Raw genomic sequence first — 18,082 nt, forward strand, 5'->3', positions numbered from 1 at the left:
AGAAGAACCGGAGAGGGGAAGTTGACAAGCATATGCGCGGTGGGTCCAGAGACGCGAGAAGAGCCCGTCCTCCAAACGGACTCTTCCTCCTTTTCCCCCTCTTGTTCTCCTCCAGGCACTCGGCGTCTTTGCTTCGACGTGAAGAGAATGCTGCGAGTGGAAGAGAACCCCGCACAGCTGCAGGGGCCCAGGATTGGAGCTTCACTTCACGGCGGTGACGAGAGAGATGTGGGGCAAAAGAGCCGGAAAACGTCGGAAGACGCGAAATGGTGGTTCTCACGAAGGAAAAACAAAGGATCCACGCCACGAGTGGAGTCCGAAGGCGTTGGAAGGCCGCCAGAGAAAGAAAACGTTTTTTCGAGCGGCGAAACCCAGCGAGGGACACAAAGCGAACGGGGAAACATGCACACAGGCAAGGGACTTCTGGGGGGTGGCGAACCCCCGTGCCGAAACACCGGCTATTCTTTCGAGGCCGGCAGAGGCATCAAATTCTTTCGCGCATAACCGGTGAAGTGATACCGCGTTTTGCTGTGGCCGCAAAAACTCGAGGAAGACGAGGACGATGTCACACAATTGTTTCAGTCTTGGTGGAACAAAACGGTCATCCGCAAAGAGGGCGTCCTTCCTCTCTTTTCCCCCCTTGCCTGAAAGTGCCGGCCGGGAGCACGGGTTCGCAAAAGACTAGTCTGTGCGACCGCTAAAACGCCACAGAAATAAACGGATCGTGCAGGATGAGGGTTGTCTTTTCCGCCGCTTCAGCCCAATCTGTTTGACCGCAGCAAGTCGGCGCAGCGTCGCTTCTCGCCTTTTGCCCTCGAGCGAATGTCGAATCCGCCGGCGGCAAAACGGTTCCATACGGAGCATCGCCGCCCTGCCAACTTCGGAACACTGCAAAAGAAGAGAGGTAGCCGTGCAGTTTTCTCGTTTCTGTCAGCTTTTCCTCGACGCAAAAACGGGGCCGAGAATCTCTGGAGCTCTCCGCACCCATGTGCCCCAGGGGAAGAAAGAGGAGGGCACACTCGGCGAACGGGGCGCGCAGAAACCCTGCCGGGGGTTTTTTGGTGGAAAATCAGATGAATCAGTCACTTGCGTTCGCGAACTTTTGGTTTTGCCTTCTCGATGTGAAGGCACGCAGCCGAATGTAGTCGCCGTCCAACTTAGCGCGTTTCCCTACCTTAAGGCTGGCCTCCGCTGTGGCGTGCGAAAGCGTCCAGGCAAGACATCTGCGAACGTGAACTCTCGGAAACAGCCTGACGACAGAGAGGAAGTAGAAACACACACTGGCGAAAAGTCGGGTGAAAGGTGATTTCTTCGCCACCAGGGACGAAAAGAGAGACGAAAAGGCCCCCAGCGCAACTTTCGTGTCCGCTTCTCAGGTCCGGCCTTCGAGGGTATCACATAACGAGATTATGCGCCTTCACTGCCGCTCTTGCAACGCTAGAAAGGCGATCTAAAGGCTTGTCTCTCTCTCTCTCTTGTCTTCGCCTCTTCTTCCTTCTCTTGTCTGGTTTTCCTCTTCTGGTACTGGAGCTGCAATCGTACCAAGACGAAATCCCGCCCTCGTACCTCGACCTTGTCGGATAGAGTCCCTCGGGTCAATATTTCCTGCTCGCAACCGCCAGTTTTTCGGAGTCTGAGTCCCCCTTTTTTACGGACAATGGCAGAGAGGTTCGTTTCCTTCTCTGATGGCTTCGGCTGTCGTAGCAGGAACTTTGAGTCGTGCACAGGGGCGTCACACTGCGTAGGCAGCAGAAATGCAGAGAGCGGCAAGACATGCATGCATCTACATATGTATCGGCAAAATCGGTTTCGCATAAGCTGTTTAGTACATACAGATACATGTTTGCACAGATACGCGGTCTGTAGTTCTGGCCGGTGTAAGGTCACGAAATCCTAGGCGGGCCCGCTCATGCCTCGCGCGATCTGTTCAGGCAACGGACCAAAGAACAGGAGGAGATAAGGCATTACTGTGAGACGCATCAGCTTCCGCAACTTTTGGCGTTGCTGCTGAATCGTCTCGCCCAAAAGAAAGACCCCCATCCCAAGCTTTTCTCCGTAGGTTCACGATCGTGTTGATCCGCGTGCTAGCAACCGACGGAAGCCCGAGAATCGTTCTCGACTTTCCGAAACGAATTCGCTGTGGGGGAAGCGAGAGTGCTGGCTCGTACTCTCGTACTCTAAATCTGTCTCCTCCAAAGAAGTTCTCAATCTCACGCTTCGCTCCGTGGTTCACACTAGCAACAAGCGAGAAGAAAACGTACAGATGCGCGAGGCATCGCCCATTCCTGCTTCGGCTGCGGCAGCTGGTATACCGATCCCCCAACGCGCCAGGAAAAGTTTTTATATACGCGTGGCGTCTTCGCTTGCTTGTTTTCCCGCGCAAAGGGGCATCCGTAAACAGGTGAAGCATCTAAGGGCGGGCGCGGGTCTGGCTTGAACACCCTTGGGTTGCAGCTGCCAGCGCACAGTCGAGGGATGCAGACCGATGAGACATTTCTGTTCTCTTGTGTCTGCTCGTTCCCAAGGTAAAATACTTTGCAGATCGCGTGTCGGACTCGGATCTCGGCACGATCGGCCTGTATCGGTCAGCGCCCACAGGCCAGAATGCGTCGTGTCCAGCGACGGGGGCAAAAGACTTGATAGATGGAGATGATGTTCCGTTTCAGAACCCGTACCACGCAGATAAGCGTTCGTGGATGAGAAACCACATTGCGCCTGACGCCTGGCTTCAGCTTGGAGAATTGCGCACGCCGAAGGGGCTCTCAGCTGTGCAGTGTCTCTTGCTAGACGACGAGGACGACCGAGATGGGAACGAGTTTGGGATAGATGCCAGTCCGGGTAAGCCACGAGCTGCACGACGCTCTCGTCACGAAAGCAGTCGCCACGTCGATACGTGTAACTGAAGGTCTGACGCTGCTGTAGGCGGTGGAGACTCACGCAGGGAAATAAAAGAAGCACGCCACGGTGCAAACGCAATCGGCATTTGTGGTTGAGTATCGATCTTTTTACGACTCGTAAGTCGGAAGTCAAGAGAAACCATCGATGCGGGAAGGTCTTAGTTTGTTGGTGTACGTGTAGGTTTGAGGCTTCTATAATGGACTCCAGGAGCGCTCGAGAAAATGTAAAATGACGGAGGAAAGACAGCACACGGCGCATTCTCCAGCGAGCCCTTGCGGTGGCGGCAAGCAGACTGGAGAGAGCGTAGCTGGAACCGTACTCTGGAGCTGTGTCTTCTCCCCCTGTCTCTTGTGTGGCAGGTATCATTGCGCTGAGCATGGAGTGCTACGATTCATTTCACTTGCTGTTCTCTGAATTCCTTCGCTTCTCCGACGCCACGCTGATGACGAAAAGTCTGTTCGTGCTTGTGAGTCCGCGCAAAGTTAGGCTGCATCATGTGTCTCCCCCTCCACAGCTTACCTTTCAGGATGTAGTCTCCCCGTCAGAGATCGTCACCCAGAGGCAGCACGTGGACGGGAAAGGCTGAGCGCCAAGTTGGAATACCTAACACGCAGCCGAGAGGGCCCCGATAGTCTGTCCTGAACCGGTAGGCAGCGCTCCTCGTTTTCGGTCGACGTGGCGATTTACCAGGGTACGCAGGACGGCTACGGTTAAAGAACCAGGCAACCGAGTTTGACCGCCTCAGATGGGGAAATGACAATTTTGGAGCCGCCCAAAACTGCACAGTTGCGTGTCCGTTCTCCTCTGCGCAGCCTTCTTTCCCCCTTGATGCCATGAACGAGCGCGTGTCGTCTGTTCTTCCTTCTCTGACGATGCACTCGTCCCTTCGCAACCTGCTGCTCTGCTTCCATCGCAACTTCGCATCCTTCGCATTTCCTCCTACCATGACCGTCGCGGAAAGCAATAAAGTGATCGATCGTGTCCAAAAAGGCATCAACAAATGGCTTCTGACCAAGGAACACAGCCTTTGGGCTCCAGATGTGCGGCACGCAACGCTCTCTCGGCCACACAAATGTCTACTTGCTAATCCATCCGTAGCTGCCGAATTGCACAACGTTTAGACCTCGTCTCTTGTACTTAGGTTTGGATCTATCCAAATGCCTGACTTGTGTCTCACTACAGTGTTCTTATAGATTCGTACACCTGAGTAACGCAGTGCGGTGGAGAGCCTGGATCGTTCCGATGTTTCCCCTTTTACGAATCCTTTCTCCACCAAGGGCCTCGCCTCTGAGCGAATGCTCAGTCGGCAACCAGCTTCACCGTGGTAACTCGCGGCAGGTGACCGATACATAGAAGAGGCGTCCCTCTCAAGACTCGCACATACGCGCCACGGATTCTCAGCCGCGTATGCGCGTAAAAGTAGAAGCTGGCAAACAGCCTGGGCAAGTCAATTCCGAAAACGCTATCAACCGAAACTGCCGCATAGTTATTTCTATTCATTCACACGAGTTGGTCTCGCCGCGATGCATGAACGCCGTTTCCGTGTCACCCTCGCTACCTCCACGCCTCCTGCTTCCGCCACTGGTTTCCAGGTGGAGATGTGCCGGGGCACGGACCTCTTGCGCCGTCGAGGCCAAGTGTTTCGAGCGCTGCTAAGTGAGGGAATGCTCGCTTCGCAAGGCGCCTATCTGGACGGGACGAACCCTCACAGAGCTACAGCTCTCTGGATGTCTCCCAACAAGAAAGTTATTGTGCAAGTCAACTGGAAAAACCACCTCAGGGTGAGCCGTCTCCCTGAGACGCGACAGGTCGTGGACAAAGAAGGAAAAGATCTCGTAACCGAAAATTGCTCTCATGTTCACGGGTTTGGGTTTAACTGGCGTAGACGCCTCATGGGTTCACGCAAAACGGCTGAGAAACAAACTCCAGCGGTTGCGCCCTGCCTCACTTAAGTGTCTCCGCGGCGCACTCAAAACGCTCCAACAGTGGAGCGGAGGTTGGCTGCTGTCCCCACATCTACATAACTCCAAACGCCACCCCCGCCTTTGTCAGTGCGTTTTGCATCGTCGATGAACAGAAGTTTTGGGTGCTGAGTGTTTTTTCCAGGTTGAGGTGAAGATATCAAACCCCTTCGATGCAAGCGAAATCGTCCAAGGCTTCCAGAGTGCGTACTCTCTATTGAATTGCATGAAGGTAAGTTCACCTCTCGACAGTGTTTTCGGCTGTTTGTGCGACGCCTGAATTCCTAATAGCAGAAGTAGACCCTTCTGGTTTTAGTGGAGCTCGGCTGTGTGAAAGCAGACACGAGGCTTTCTAGCAGTGGAATGTATGGCCACAAACCATAGTTCCAGCACAGAGCTGAATTTAGACTGCTTCACTCGTCTGCAAGGTCAGGAAAAGGTAACGCTTGCGCCAGAAAGACGATTTGGGGAGGCGTACGCTAAGTCTGTTGTTTCCCTGTGTCTCTTATTCTGAGAGCGTGCAACGCTGCCTGCCTCCCTTCAGGGCAAACCTGAGATGTCTGCCCGTGCTTCGTCGGTGTCTGATGCTTGTCTCATGCGTCAACCCTATATGTTGATGTGGCAACTTCTTCAGGAAAAAGAAGAGGAACCGTTCGCAAAACATAAAGACTTCGGTTTCCTCACTGTTGATCCGATTGATTGCCGTCTTGGATTCACGTCAGTACCCTCCAAAGCGTCCCAGACCCACTGAGTTGAGAGTACAGAAGCTGAGAGGGAGAGTGATCCTGGCTGCATGAACGTGCTAGTCATATATCTACCGCAACACTATCCTGCTGAGGATCTTCTCTCCAGTCCACCCGCGATCTCCTGCCAACGACCTATCACTAGGGCGAACTCCCTGTTTCCCAGGAGCAGGGTCAAACACCGGGAGCGCCTGTGTTGCCACGGAGCGGCGGAAAAGCTCGCACAGGTCTTCATGGTAGAATTGGCGTGCTCTGCAGTCTGTCTCGGTGGGTAGGCACTGCCTCCAGGACGTTTTCTGGATGGGCCTGTCGGAATTAGCAAGCAGGAGCAACTTTCTGTAGATGCGCCCGCGCATGCCTTCACAGGGCCGTCTTCGAGACGAGGCTTCTCCAGGGCTTCATGTCGCGTGCCGGGTTCCAAGAACTTCTAAACCAGGCCCACATGAGGAAACTCAGGTTGATCACGCCTGACGACATGATTCACGTACGGCAAGGGAGATGCTTTCCTTTCTTCAGCGATGGCAGCCTTGCTTCAAGCAGTATTCGAGCGCTCTGCGGCTCAGACGACGGGGGCGCCCTGTTGACAGATTTGCTGAGCCGCCCTCCTGCGAGTGTGCGCTCCTGTTAGGCCCTGACACTTCTTTTTACCCAGTACACTTATTGCAGAAAGTCAAGGAAGTGTTGCAAGTCGACGTTTTTAACGTCAACGTTCAAAATTCAGTTGCACTTTCTAGTCGACGAAGGGAAACGTTGGTCCTGTTTCACACGTGGACCACATCATGCTCAGCTTCCAATAGGCGTATCAATTAGGTGTATCAATTTGCTTTAATCATCCGAGGAAGTCAACCGCATTTCATCGCTAGTGCTCGGATCCGTCTGCCTTTCGTTCGCGTTATCAGGGTGGTGAAGAATGTTTACATATCTGAGCTCCTGCCGAACTTCGTGAGATTCTACTCGTCTCTTGACGGTGCCTCTCTGTGTGGAGTAAAAAAGACCGACGCCAGCTACACACTCTCACTGCGAAACCTCAAGCGTTTTCTTCGTGTAAATGCGCATGCGTGGGCGTTCGCCTATGTGGCGTCTACCGAGACTCAACGAAAATCTGCAAACCCCGTGCACGTCGACAAAGCTGTGGCTGATGCCTGCTTGTAGGGCTTGGTACCAGTTTCCTTGAATACGTTAGAGGCAAGCGACGAAGTGTACACGTTGGGAGCTCTTACGCAACTTGTAACTGGATTTCTTGAGGGCCTGAAACTGCGGTTGCCAAGGCCACAGGTGGACCCGTCCGCCGGCGGTCCCCACGGAGTGACGCGGTTCATGCAGCCGATCGACCTCGCCCGCAGTTCCCACGCGTTCACCAAGTTGCCACAGCTCCTTAGCAAGAGAAGTGACCGCAAGCTGCTTGAAAAAGAAGAAGGAGACAAACGGACGGAAGGAGCTCTCGACAGGGCCTCGGGCCTACAGGCCCTGTCGTGTCCAGAAGGCCTCGAGTAAGTTGTCGCGGTACCCCCGTTCATGTCTCGCACTCGACTGAGGAAATTCAGGAGATTCTTGCACAATCGGCAGCCCAGCACGCCTTGTTTTGTGAGTGTCGGGCGAGATTCACGGTGGCTGCAGACTACCGTCGGTCGTTGACCCTCCTGGAACGCCAGGAAAAAAACACACATTTCTTGCTCTTCATCGGTAAACACGTGCCGTCTTCTGCCCTGAAGGAGTGTGTGGAAGAGTCGCCTCGACTGGCGAGTAGCAGTGACCAGTATATGCAGCGCTCTGTATGAAGCAAACAAAGCGGATGCTGGCACAGTGCACAGTCTTCAGAATACATTCAGCGATCGAAGTCTGTGTCCTCATGTGAGAGAGCAATGAGATCGTACAAACCGGCAGTCGAGGGGACTACACACGAAACTCTTGGTGTCGTGTGGCGTGGCGTGGTTCAACAGCTGGTGGCACGGGAAGCCAAGCTGCGGCTTCGCGTGCACAGATGACCTCAGAGACTACTGCAACATGAGTCCTACGCTAACGACTGTCGTGGAAAGATTTCACACTACCCAACCGTCTGCATGGAAGACGGTAGGAAGTTCCGTAGAAGCCCTGCGGTCAACGTCGCGTTGAATACTTGGCAAAGAGCGACGCGAAAAACGTGAAGGGCGCTAAAGAGGTACATTTGGTCTCCTCGCGAAGCCCACCGCCGTCGCCCAGACCCTACGACCAGTAGGGTCTGGGAACGACTGAATCGCGTCTGTTCGTCATTTCTTGCAACGAACAAAAAACACCACCCGAGACTAATGGGAGCACCAAACGTGCATGGTCCAGATTTCATGTGCATACACGTGCGGAATCACGATGTATTTCTCTCGTTTTCCACTTTGTCCTTCTGTTTACAGTTTTCTTTCTCACGTTCTACCACAACGGTTTCATTTGCGCTCGCCGTCGATAAATAGCGCTTCCGTTCTTCGTTTCTCTGCCAGTTGTTAAGTGGTGTCGCGGATTTCTCGTCTCCTTGTCTGCTTCCTTTTGACCTAGCGGTGGCACTCCTGCAGGGAAAACGGTTTTCTGTCGTGGAGCAAGAAGTGCAGAGGGGGGGAACAGTGTTGATGCCAGTGTCTTTTAGCCGGTGGAGGCGCCCACATTGTGTGCCTGTCTTGTTGAGGCGCGTGGTTACAGGCTGCAGAGAGCTTCTACCTGAAACCTGACGCGAACAGCATAGGCGGCCTCGCACCTCTACCCTCTTTCCAGCAGTTTTTGGGAGACTTTGAGAAGAAGGGTCGTACCACCGTGAACAGTGCAGCCGTCAAGCTCGTCGTCTGCTCTCTCCGGCGGAATCTGTCTTTCTACAAGGCCCCGATTCACGCCACAGAGGAGGAACTCGCAATGACTCAAGACGCCGTGAGTTGACACTGAGGGACTGGCCTTGCCGCACAAAGGCCCCAACAGGACAAAACCCCCTTAAGTAGCAGCCAGGGCGTTCTCTGAGAACCCTCATTTGTAGGTGACCTTGGATGCTAGTGTATGACGCATGCCTGTCTTCTCTCTGCTCACTTGCCAAGAAGCGGAAGTTTTCGTGCAAGCACCTGGAGTGCAGAAGCCTCAGTCACGTGCAGCGCAAAACGTCCAGAATGATCCTTTCTGAATCCCTGACCAGCGATGAATCGAAACCCGTTCGGCACCAGGAGGCCTGTCTCCGCAAATTGTGCGTTGCTGTGTGCCTGCATCTGCAGATTTTGGACGCGATTGCAGGCATGGGGCCCAATATAGGAAATGGAGGGACTGCAAGCGCTTCAGGTGGACCGGTAGATGTTCTCCGACACTACGCCACCTGCAAAAATCCGACGAGCAGAAGCTGCAGTGGCATGGACGGGTTTCTTCACGACGTTGGCTTGGGCTTGGACTTTTCAAACTTCGAGAAGGCTATCGGCCTCTCCACGCGAATGAGCCGCGGTATATCCACTTGCACGTTGAAGAAAACCTTGATAAACTCGTATCCCGAGGAACGCTTAATCCACACCCAGCGCACACTTGGTTGGTGGAACCTTTTCGGGAAGTGGACAGAGCATCAGGAAACTGAAATGTCTCTCTTTGGTCGGCGCACTGCCGCTCCGGTGTCACACAAAGGGACGACTTCGTGAATTCTAGTTATAGAAAAAACCACGTGCCAGTTTTCGGGCAAGACACGTGGAAGACTGTGTATCGTTCAAGCGTGAAACACATCTTTTACCCTGTCTCTTTATTTGCAGGAAGAGGAGTGTACATTCCACCTTGCTCGACATGGCTCATAGCGTTACAGTTCGCCGATCACATCTACATTCAGACACACGACGGGAAAGGCAACATTGGTCAGAGTTTCTACAGATTGCTTGAACTCGCCCATTCATTGCAAGGACACTTCAGTTCATCGTCTGTTAGCTCCAGCGATCGATTTGCGTTCCATTCGTCTCTCGGTTACCTGACTACGATGCCCGAGTTTCTGGGCACTGGCATTCAACTCAAGGCGAAACTGTACCTTCCTTATCTCCTCGCCAAGCCAGAAGAGACAGGAATACGCGAATTCGAGACGCTTTGTCAAAATCGTAATCTGGGGTTCAAACTTGTACACCCAGCTATTTTCGACCAAAGCAAAAACAGTACTGGTGAGATGCACAGATGTCCCCTCATTGCGAGCAACATCCGCGATAAAACAAAATTCCATGAAGCTCAAGAAGACCAGGGGCTCCGGTACCGAGTTTCCACGTACTCATAATCTATTTCAAGAACGAACCGAAATGGAAGCCCGGTTAAAGTAGTAGAGTTTTTCAGGACTCTAAACAGTCTACCACTCTGCCCACTTATCTGAAAGAGAACCGGCAGACGCGCTATGCGTCAACTTTGTGTCCCGCACACGCGGCCTGAAGTGCATCCACCGTTGACAAAGCGGGCATGGTTATCTCTTCCTGGTAGTCCTAGCGTCATAAGCAAAGCACGGTTATAGGTCAGAGAAGCCAGAAACGCCTCTCCTCACTTGTCTCCCTCGAGAAAGATGAGCCCCCTATGGTTTTTACAGCATAACGAGTGTATCTTTCCCTTCCCGTATTTGTCCGCTCCCGTTTCCAGACATGGGATCCTGATGCCTTCTCTGCTCTGAGCTCTTGTCTACTCTTTGCTATGCGTATATCCCATTTCCTGTACGCGGTCGACTGCTTCTAGCGCTGCCTGTTTTCTCTCTCTTCACCTGGACAGCCATGGTCTGGGTCATGTCGACGGTCTCGTTGGGCGTGACCGAGTTGCAGCAACTCGAAGCCTTCATCAAGAGCGTCGACGCCATTCTGGAGCTGGAGGAAAGCAAAGCGGGCTCACTCGGTGCGACGCCGCCTCGAGCTCTCGCTGAAGAAGGTGAAGTCGTTCTTCCTCCCCTCCCTGAGAAAAAGGCCGCCAGCCAAGGGCCAACTGATTCACCCCGACCCAAAGTCGCGCCGAAAAAGGACATCGCCACGGCGGCAGGTCAGGCGCAGTGGAGAGATATACGGTACGCAACAGAGAAAAAAGAATGCTGTGTCTTTCTCGTACTACTACGATCCGTATTCCAGCTGGTGAAACACCTGTCGAGCACACGTACAACAACTCTGCGGCAAAAAATAACCTTTTTTGACGCACACACTGCTGTAAGACAGGTCGGAAATAGGGGCACCTGCAACGTCAAGCAATTCTTTCTGCTCATGTGTACGCGTACATGCGTATCTGCGGGTGCTCATGAGCCTGTATGATTGAAGCACTTGCGAACTCCTATGGACGTTTGTATGTGAAAGCATCGGAGTGGGTACGTCAACCTCGTGTATATTTAGGCGAGCCTCGCGTTTCCGAGTTCAGAGAATTCGACAGCGCGTGGCTGTGTGCGGGTGACATTCAGGACCGCGTTTGGAGGAAGCTCGCAGCACTGTGTCCACATTGGCAAGGCGTATAGGTTTCCAGGTATCGAAACAGAAGAAAGAGCGTTTTGTGCGAGACAGTTTGATTGTTTGGGGGTCGGTTGCATTGTAAGGGCGCGCAGTTTGCCTACGTGAGACTGGCAGACTGTGGCAATATTATCTACAAGATAAGGGCGCTGTTGACCGTTGCAGAAAGATGCAAGCTTTCCTCGTGTGTTGCCTCGCTAGATATTTGCCTTTATCGTCTGGCCAAAATATACATTTGGAGAGCAAGCAAGATGACTTGGTCGATGGAAGCTCTCGGGGTGATCTTGCCCGAGTGGCGTGTCCAGTTGAGATCCACATACTTTCCTACGCTCTGAAGTGGAGAACAACCGGAGAACGGTGTGCTCCCTACAGCGAGGAGTCTGCTTTCTTTCTGGCGTTTTTTTTGAACACGCAGGTGACATTGCAGCAACAGATACTGACGCCTTTGTGAAATTTCGTGGTCTCTTCGAAGAGGTGATGGGGAAACCTCAGAATTCGATGGACGTCTTACTCAGTGCTGCATCGTCTTCACGGGCTTTGTTGGAAGTCTTTGATATGTTCCAAATCGCGGCTCTACTCGACGGTCTGCGGAAAGCTGTTTCTTTATCATGCATTCAAGTCAGCAACCTGTGCTTCATTACCTGCCGCAACTTCGCCTCCGTTCCTTTCTTGCCTTTCCTGGTGGCATCGCCGAGCTTCACGCGATACAATAACCGAGGGCTGCTGCATCTGGCAGAAGTGGAAAAGGCTGTAATTGCGAGATTGACAAGTAGCCAAGATCGAGATGACCCTCTTCCCCTGGTTGGCCAGCGGTATATTCCGGTCTCCAGTCTCACTGCACAGCAGCAGACGATTCTAAGAACCCGATTCTTCGTCGATCTGCCCGATAAGAAGATGAACGCGGAGAAAGATGTCCTCGACAGCGCCTACGAATCCTTCAACTTCTGGCCGAGGCACAGAGGCGTTATTTTCTCAGCGGATCAGACCATGGTGTGCCTCGTGAACTTTTGTGATCACGTCACCATCCTCGCCACATGTGACGACCAGGAACAACTCTGGTAAGGCTTCCGTCCAAAAACGCGCGACGCCATGAATCCACGGAAGACAAATGTTCGATGAAGGCTACCTGAGCGTTTCGGTTACTGCCAAGTCTTATGCCGCCGCTGTTACTGAGACGCGAACACTCGTCGCACTCGGATAGCGTATGGAAGCCAATACACATGCGTGTGCTGATAGGTGTATATTCACTTGGGGGCCCATGACTGCGTGTGCCAATACCTAAGAAGACCGCAGTTGGAGACGTCGGCGAAGACATGACCTTCGGAGGCCAAGAATCCTCACCGCACGTGACTGCATCTAAACGCCTGGGTACTTTTCACTGTTTCGATGTGCAGCAACGGTATGACGATGCTTCGAGCGCTTCAAAGCATTCAGGCCACCTTGGCCGTGCTGGAAGATAGAGACGCCCCTGACGGCTTGGCCATCGCCCGACGGGCTGACATTGGCGGCTACGCGGGGCCCAATCTGAAGAAGAGTGTGTGCCTGGCGACTTCCATCGCAGCCCAAGTACGCTGGACGAAAACGTGGCATCACCGGTTGTTCTACGCTCTTTCACAAGGCAGTCCTGAGGAAAGAACCAGTGTTGCCCATTCCTCCTGCAGCGCCATAGACTCGGGGCAGCGCTCATTCCACAGACACAATTTAGGAAAGACGCGCACACTGCGATTTGTCTGCTCTCTGTCTCTTCGCGTTCCCATCCTCCCTGTCACCCACGATCCCGGCAGCGGTCGCTGTTGCGATGATTACCGGCGATGGCACGCCTGAAAGCGTGGGAGATTGCACGAGCACATTTTTTTGATGCAACAGGCACAACCTGAGCAACGTGTACTGGATGTGCTCGGCTGGTTCCTTCAGCTCAGTGTAACGGGATTAAAGGCGGAAAGTGACAGTCGAGCGACAGCATGGGCCACAGATTACCGGGATCGACTGGAAATTATAAGCGACTGGACGCCACGTGACGCTCCCGCCATTCCCGCCACAGCATCAACCCAAAAAGAGATGCCACAGCATTCTGTAGTGGTCTCGAAGATGATCGCCTTTGATCACGAGGTGGAGCTGCTGGAGTCCTTCTTGAAAATCCTCACGTGAGCTGGCAATCGATCAATTCCCTGAAGTTTAAAAGAACACAGGCTGCGTCTGTTCCTCTCACCGAGCCTCCACTCTCCCGACGCAGTCGCCATCCCGCGGTTTTCGGAGACGGCCTCTGCTCTCTCCTTGTGCCCTCCTCTCCCCCGCTCCGACGGACACCCCGTATTATCTGAGTTCTACCACCTTGGCACGTTTATGTGTGAAGTGAGTTTCGAGTGCAGGCGCCACATTCCAGTTAGACGTGAATTCGCGCTGCCTCCCCGTCTTGTCGGCCATACACCCGGTGGCGCATATTGTCTAGGTCCCTAGATAGACAGTCCTTCACAGCCACAGGACCGACCCATCATCGCGAAATCTCTGAACACGTGTCCCAAAAAGCCACGCTTGAAATGCTTTTCGTGACCAGTAGCCGAACGGCAAAAGATCGATATGCATATCTCTGCGCAGCGGGCGATAAACTGTGATGTGCCTGTCTTCCAGAGAAATCGCTGCAGAGGAGTGAACTGGTCAAAGACCCCCCGTGGACAAGAACCTCTCCACGAGACAGAAAAGCTGCCACGCGGAAAGAGCAAACCGTAGACCCGCCTGCGGCGGCTCCGCTCACACGGTCGCTACCTCCCAGGGCCCATTTTGACGAGTCCACACTAACAAACCGTTGGTAGATGCATCGAGGCCAAGGCATATATCTGGCCTAGTCTTCAGGAATTCCGCATGGAATACGCACTGCGGGGCACACACCACGCAACTGCCGCACCACTATGTTAGCCCCGGAAAAGATGCTTTCTGAACCGTTTTTTCTCCTACGTTCGACTGCATTTGAGGGGTGGGAGAATAGATATTTCTGGGTGCTTGTGGACCATCACTTTTGGTTCCGAACTTCACACGGTGGAACGGGTCCGTCAAAAGTGTGCAGTGGTTCCCCTGAGCATCTCCCTTCTTGCCGGAAGATGGCGCAAGCAGACAGCTGCGGCCAGCCCCAAATTTGACTCCCCCGCGTCGATTCTGACGTAGAAGCGCTGGCCTCCACACCAGCTACCCGGCCCGGTGACAAGCCTTACACCAGAGATGGGAAGACAAAAAGAGAGGAGGAAGAGGCAGGACAAGCAACTTTCCCCCCCGGGGGGTCTGTCACGCCAAACACGCGTTTTTCCTGTCAAGATGGCAGCACCTGACATCCCGACCACTGTTGAGCTGCATCCGAATGCTCTTTTGGAGGAGTATCCGCGCACTGTCATATTTAGGCGATCTCGTCGCCTCAACCTGCCTCTTCTGTAGCGTCCCGCCACCCCAGCATTCCCGTGACCAGATTGAAACGGGTAACTGTGAGACTAGCGACTCCGCAAACCACCCTTGCATGTGCCATCAGTCCTCTGTCTGATGTGCTTTGAGGAGCCGACGTCGGCCGTAGGAAAGAACTGTCTCCTCGTGGTGAGCCAAATATCTCGTTACGACGGCAGAGCGTTGCGATGGGATCAGACTCGGGTGAAAGTGAGAACAATGTTAGCGCCTTGACACTCTGACAGAGGGTTTCCGTGTTTCCGTCCTATGGATTCACGTGTTGGTTTTGGACTCGGGTACCCCTGGCGTGGGCTTACAAGAGCCCTGGAAAGGTGACTGCCCGCTTCAATCTGGTCCAGTTTTGTTTTTGCCACTCCTGTTTCAAGTGTGGCGGAAGGATATATCCCTCCCAGTGAACCCTTCCCTTTCCCTTAAGCCCAGATGCGTCGCCACATCGTCCTCCGTCCGGTATGCAGCCGGCCCTTCACGATTGGCAGCATGCGCGAAGCGCGACCGATCAAGTGGATCTGGGGAGCCTGTCAATGCCTGCATCACGCCCCACACATGAGTGACTCGGCAAAGCAGCTATCGTAGGCTGAAACATGAAGGTGTTTGCCCCAACTCTGACGGCGTTTTCGTCAATCTCTCAAGTCCAACCAGTTCCACGCCGCACTGGAAGTGTCTGTCCTGCGGACACAAACTGAACTTTTTTTGGGTAGGTTGTAACAGGTCGGTCATCTGCAGATGCCTCGTTTCCTGACGCTTACCGTAGCCGTAGAAGGTGGCAACCACTGGCCGGAACAGAAAGGAGGGGCACAGCCAGCTCTCTCTGTCTCTAGTTACACTCCCTCTATACATATACGGCGTCCCGGACTCGGCGTCCCAATGGAGCTACATGTCACACACACCACAGGAGAGCAAAATAGCACAACGTCCTGCGTTTTCAAAGAAACACATTCAATGCCCCTTCGTCTTCCGCTAAATCGCTGTTGACGTGCTCCCCCCACGAATGGCTGGTCTGGTCGGTCTGAAGCTCAACACTACAGCGGGTGCCTTCCCACTTACAAATGCCGTGAAGTGAAATACGGTGTGCGAGAGCTCTGGCGATGCGCCTTGCTGGACTCCACGCCTATCATCCTCGAGCTCTTTATTTGCCGCGTCCGCCTGACCCGAAACTGTTGACGGAGAATCCCGTGGCACGAAAAGGAACAACGATACGCCGCTTCGCGTCAGGGTCCACGTGCCTGGTGCACGCAGAACAGGCAGGGAGATACAGCAGTGGCGGATCCAGCAAGAAACTCTATCACGCGCTCTCGCGTATGCCTTCGTTCTGTTCTTGCCTGTGCCGCTTTCTGTCTCTGCGTCATTTTCCGTTCACTTCGATTGTCTACCACGGTTTCTCGCCTCTACGCACTGGGATCCGGGGCACCCAGGCAGTCAACAGAGAAGATCAAAACGACAACAGCATCACCGAAGGCTCTACACAAATACTGTCAACAGCCCAGACTCTTGTGACGGCAGTTGTCGTCTCTCACCCTAAGGCAAGCTTTGTACGCTTGTGAAGGTCGCACTCCAATTGTCGCTGAAGTGCGTTCCCTGAATGTAGCTCGGGTGTCTGGTCCTACGAACGCGATTAGAGAAGTAAATTTACCAGGTATGCCGTGGCCTGTTATCGCAGTCCCGTCTTCCTTGAAGTGTACATCAACGAGCTCCTCCTCCTCACTGTCCACAAATCCAAGCCACGTTCGGCGCCGGAGAGCCAACCTCCACCACGGGGCGCCAAGCGGATGGTCAGTGCTCTCCTCTCTGTACGCTTCATCTGTCTCGTGTGGCGTTCTGTCGCGGGTGGCGCCGGTAGTTCGGTTGCCCCATCCGCCGCTCCAGCCTTTTGGGAAGATGCGAAGAACGCGAAGGAGCGCTACCAGTCTGTTGTCTCCTCGATGTCCGCGCGGCTTCTCGTCCCGTCGGCCACGATTCCCGCGTGCTGAAGACACGTTTGGCGAAATGTGTCCTTCCGGGTTTGAAGGCTGCAGCCCTTGGGATTCGGTCGAAGCGAACGAGTTCTGTTTTAGAACACCGCCGCTTGTCGCCCAGTCCGTGTCCCTTCGATCGCAGAAAACGCTTTCAGAGGTTTGAAAGCAGAATGCGGGGACCTGACGGTTGCTCTTTCTCCGTGTTTGAAAGATAAACTCTGGCTGAGTGCCGCCCACACCGCAGCCTTTATCGGGGATGTGATAACGCCGCAATGGGGAGCAGAAGCGTGAAGGGTCCCCGAATGCATGTTTCCAAAGACGAGACCGCGCCACGAACGTCCCGTGCTCATCAAAAAAGGCCTGGAAGGGGGAAGGCAAGCACAAGCGTGACGCTCGCACAGTGCAGGAGCTCTGTCCAGTGTCCGGCAAAAGAGCCGCCAAGCCATGAAGTTGCTCGTGCAGCACTGATGCCCCGTGGCCGCTGGGCATCAGTGGTCTTCTGAACTTGCGGGGCGCGGACCATGGTCTCGTGTTCGTACTAAAGCGTGACGCACAACAGGCAAGCAAGCTTGCAACAGCGACAGGAGAGCCTGTGATGGCTCTTGTGCAGAAAGGCCTCGAATATCGGAAAGAGACGGCCCCATGCTGTCTCAAGGCGTCTCCTACTGTGTTGCAGAGCAACAAACAAAGCAGGATGCCGAAGAATGGCATAATGAAGATGCAGCTGGAAATATACACCCGTACAGCAGTCGAGATGAGAATCACGCCGCCGGTCAGTAATTGACGGCCGCAGACAACCGCCAAAGAGGTGGGGAAGATACGTCCATCGAGTGGTCTTCAGGGTCGTCAAATGGTGCGTCACAACAGAGGCGTCGAGAAACGACTGTGTGGTGTTGTCCACTACACAGATCGTTACGTCTCGACCCGTCGGGCTCAAGGCGTGCTCTTCCTCGTGCCGCCTTCCCGACGCATCATTGTGGATAGAATTTGATCCCACGAGAAGCGACGGCTCCCAAATCACTCGGGATTTCCCTGAAAGTGCCCTTCTGTGAGTTTTTTCACACAAAAATTCACGGTTTGAACCGTCCCGTTGAGTCCCCGACAGACGAGCTGCCCCCCCGCGTCATGGTTGCGACTTTTCGCAGGTGGCGGGGACGGGCCAAGTTGAGAGGAGTCTTTTACTGCATTGGGCCCGTGACGGCTAACGGGCACATTGAACGCCCTGTTCAAAAAACAATCCTGCGCTCCACAGGCGTTCATCAACATGGAGTCGCTTCACTTTATTATATACATGCATCTGTGGACGCACGCAAAAGCCCCAAAATAACGACAGAGACCCGCAAATGCATGGCAGACGTTCGTGGCTTGTTGCAGTGCCCCCTGTCACTAGCAGTAAGCAGCGTGCGGCTGCTCCCGCCTCCTCCTGTGCTTGTGTCGTAGTCTGAGGCAATCTGCGTAACAGAAGCCCGTCGGAGCAATTACTCTTGGACGAATCCTGCTTCAGTGTCTGCAAATAGTGATTCGATGCCGAAACGAACGCACACTGCTGGTTCCGGAGGCAGCAGACAACATCCATCAGTAATCAAGAGGACGAAAGGAGAACGAAATCAACCGAGTACACCTGTATCCTTGCTCGGAATGTATGTCACCAGCAA

At 53.9% G+C, this 18,082-nt stretch overlaps 1 protein-coding gene across 1 annotated transcript; it reads left to right on the forward strand.

Moving 5' to 3' along the window:
• Nucleotides 1-1,657: 1,657 nt before the first annotated feature.
• On the forward strand, nt 1,658-13,176 carry NCLIV_031760 (conserved hypothetical protein; the record flags this gene model as incomplete). The annotated part of the gene is made up of 16 exons (XM_003883372.1): nt 1,658-1,668; nt 1,932-2,055; nt 2,526-2,838; nt 3,258-3,364; nt 4,491-4,679; nt 5,005-5,091; nt 6,755-7,092; nt 7,543-7,672; nt 8,267-8,488; nt 8,821-9,040; nt 9,337-9,435; nt 10,316-10,601; nt 10,983-11,044; nt 11,444-12,086; nt 12,423-12,594; nt 12,943-13,176. The coding sequence occupies 16 exons, from the start codon at nt 1,658-1,660 to the stop codon at nt 13,174-13,176; spliced, it is 3,237 nt and encodes a 1,078-aa protein (XP_003883421.1).
• Between the last annotated feature and the right edge of the window lie 4,906 nt (nt 13,177-18,082).

This window comes from Neospora caninum, chromosome VIII, assembly GCF_000208865.1.
Source record: "Neospora caninum Liverpool complete genome, chromosome VIII".
Taxonomy (NCBI): domain Eukaryota; phylum Apicomplexa; class Conoidasida; order Eucoccidiorida; family Sarcocystidae; genus Neospora; species Neospora caninum.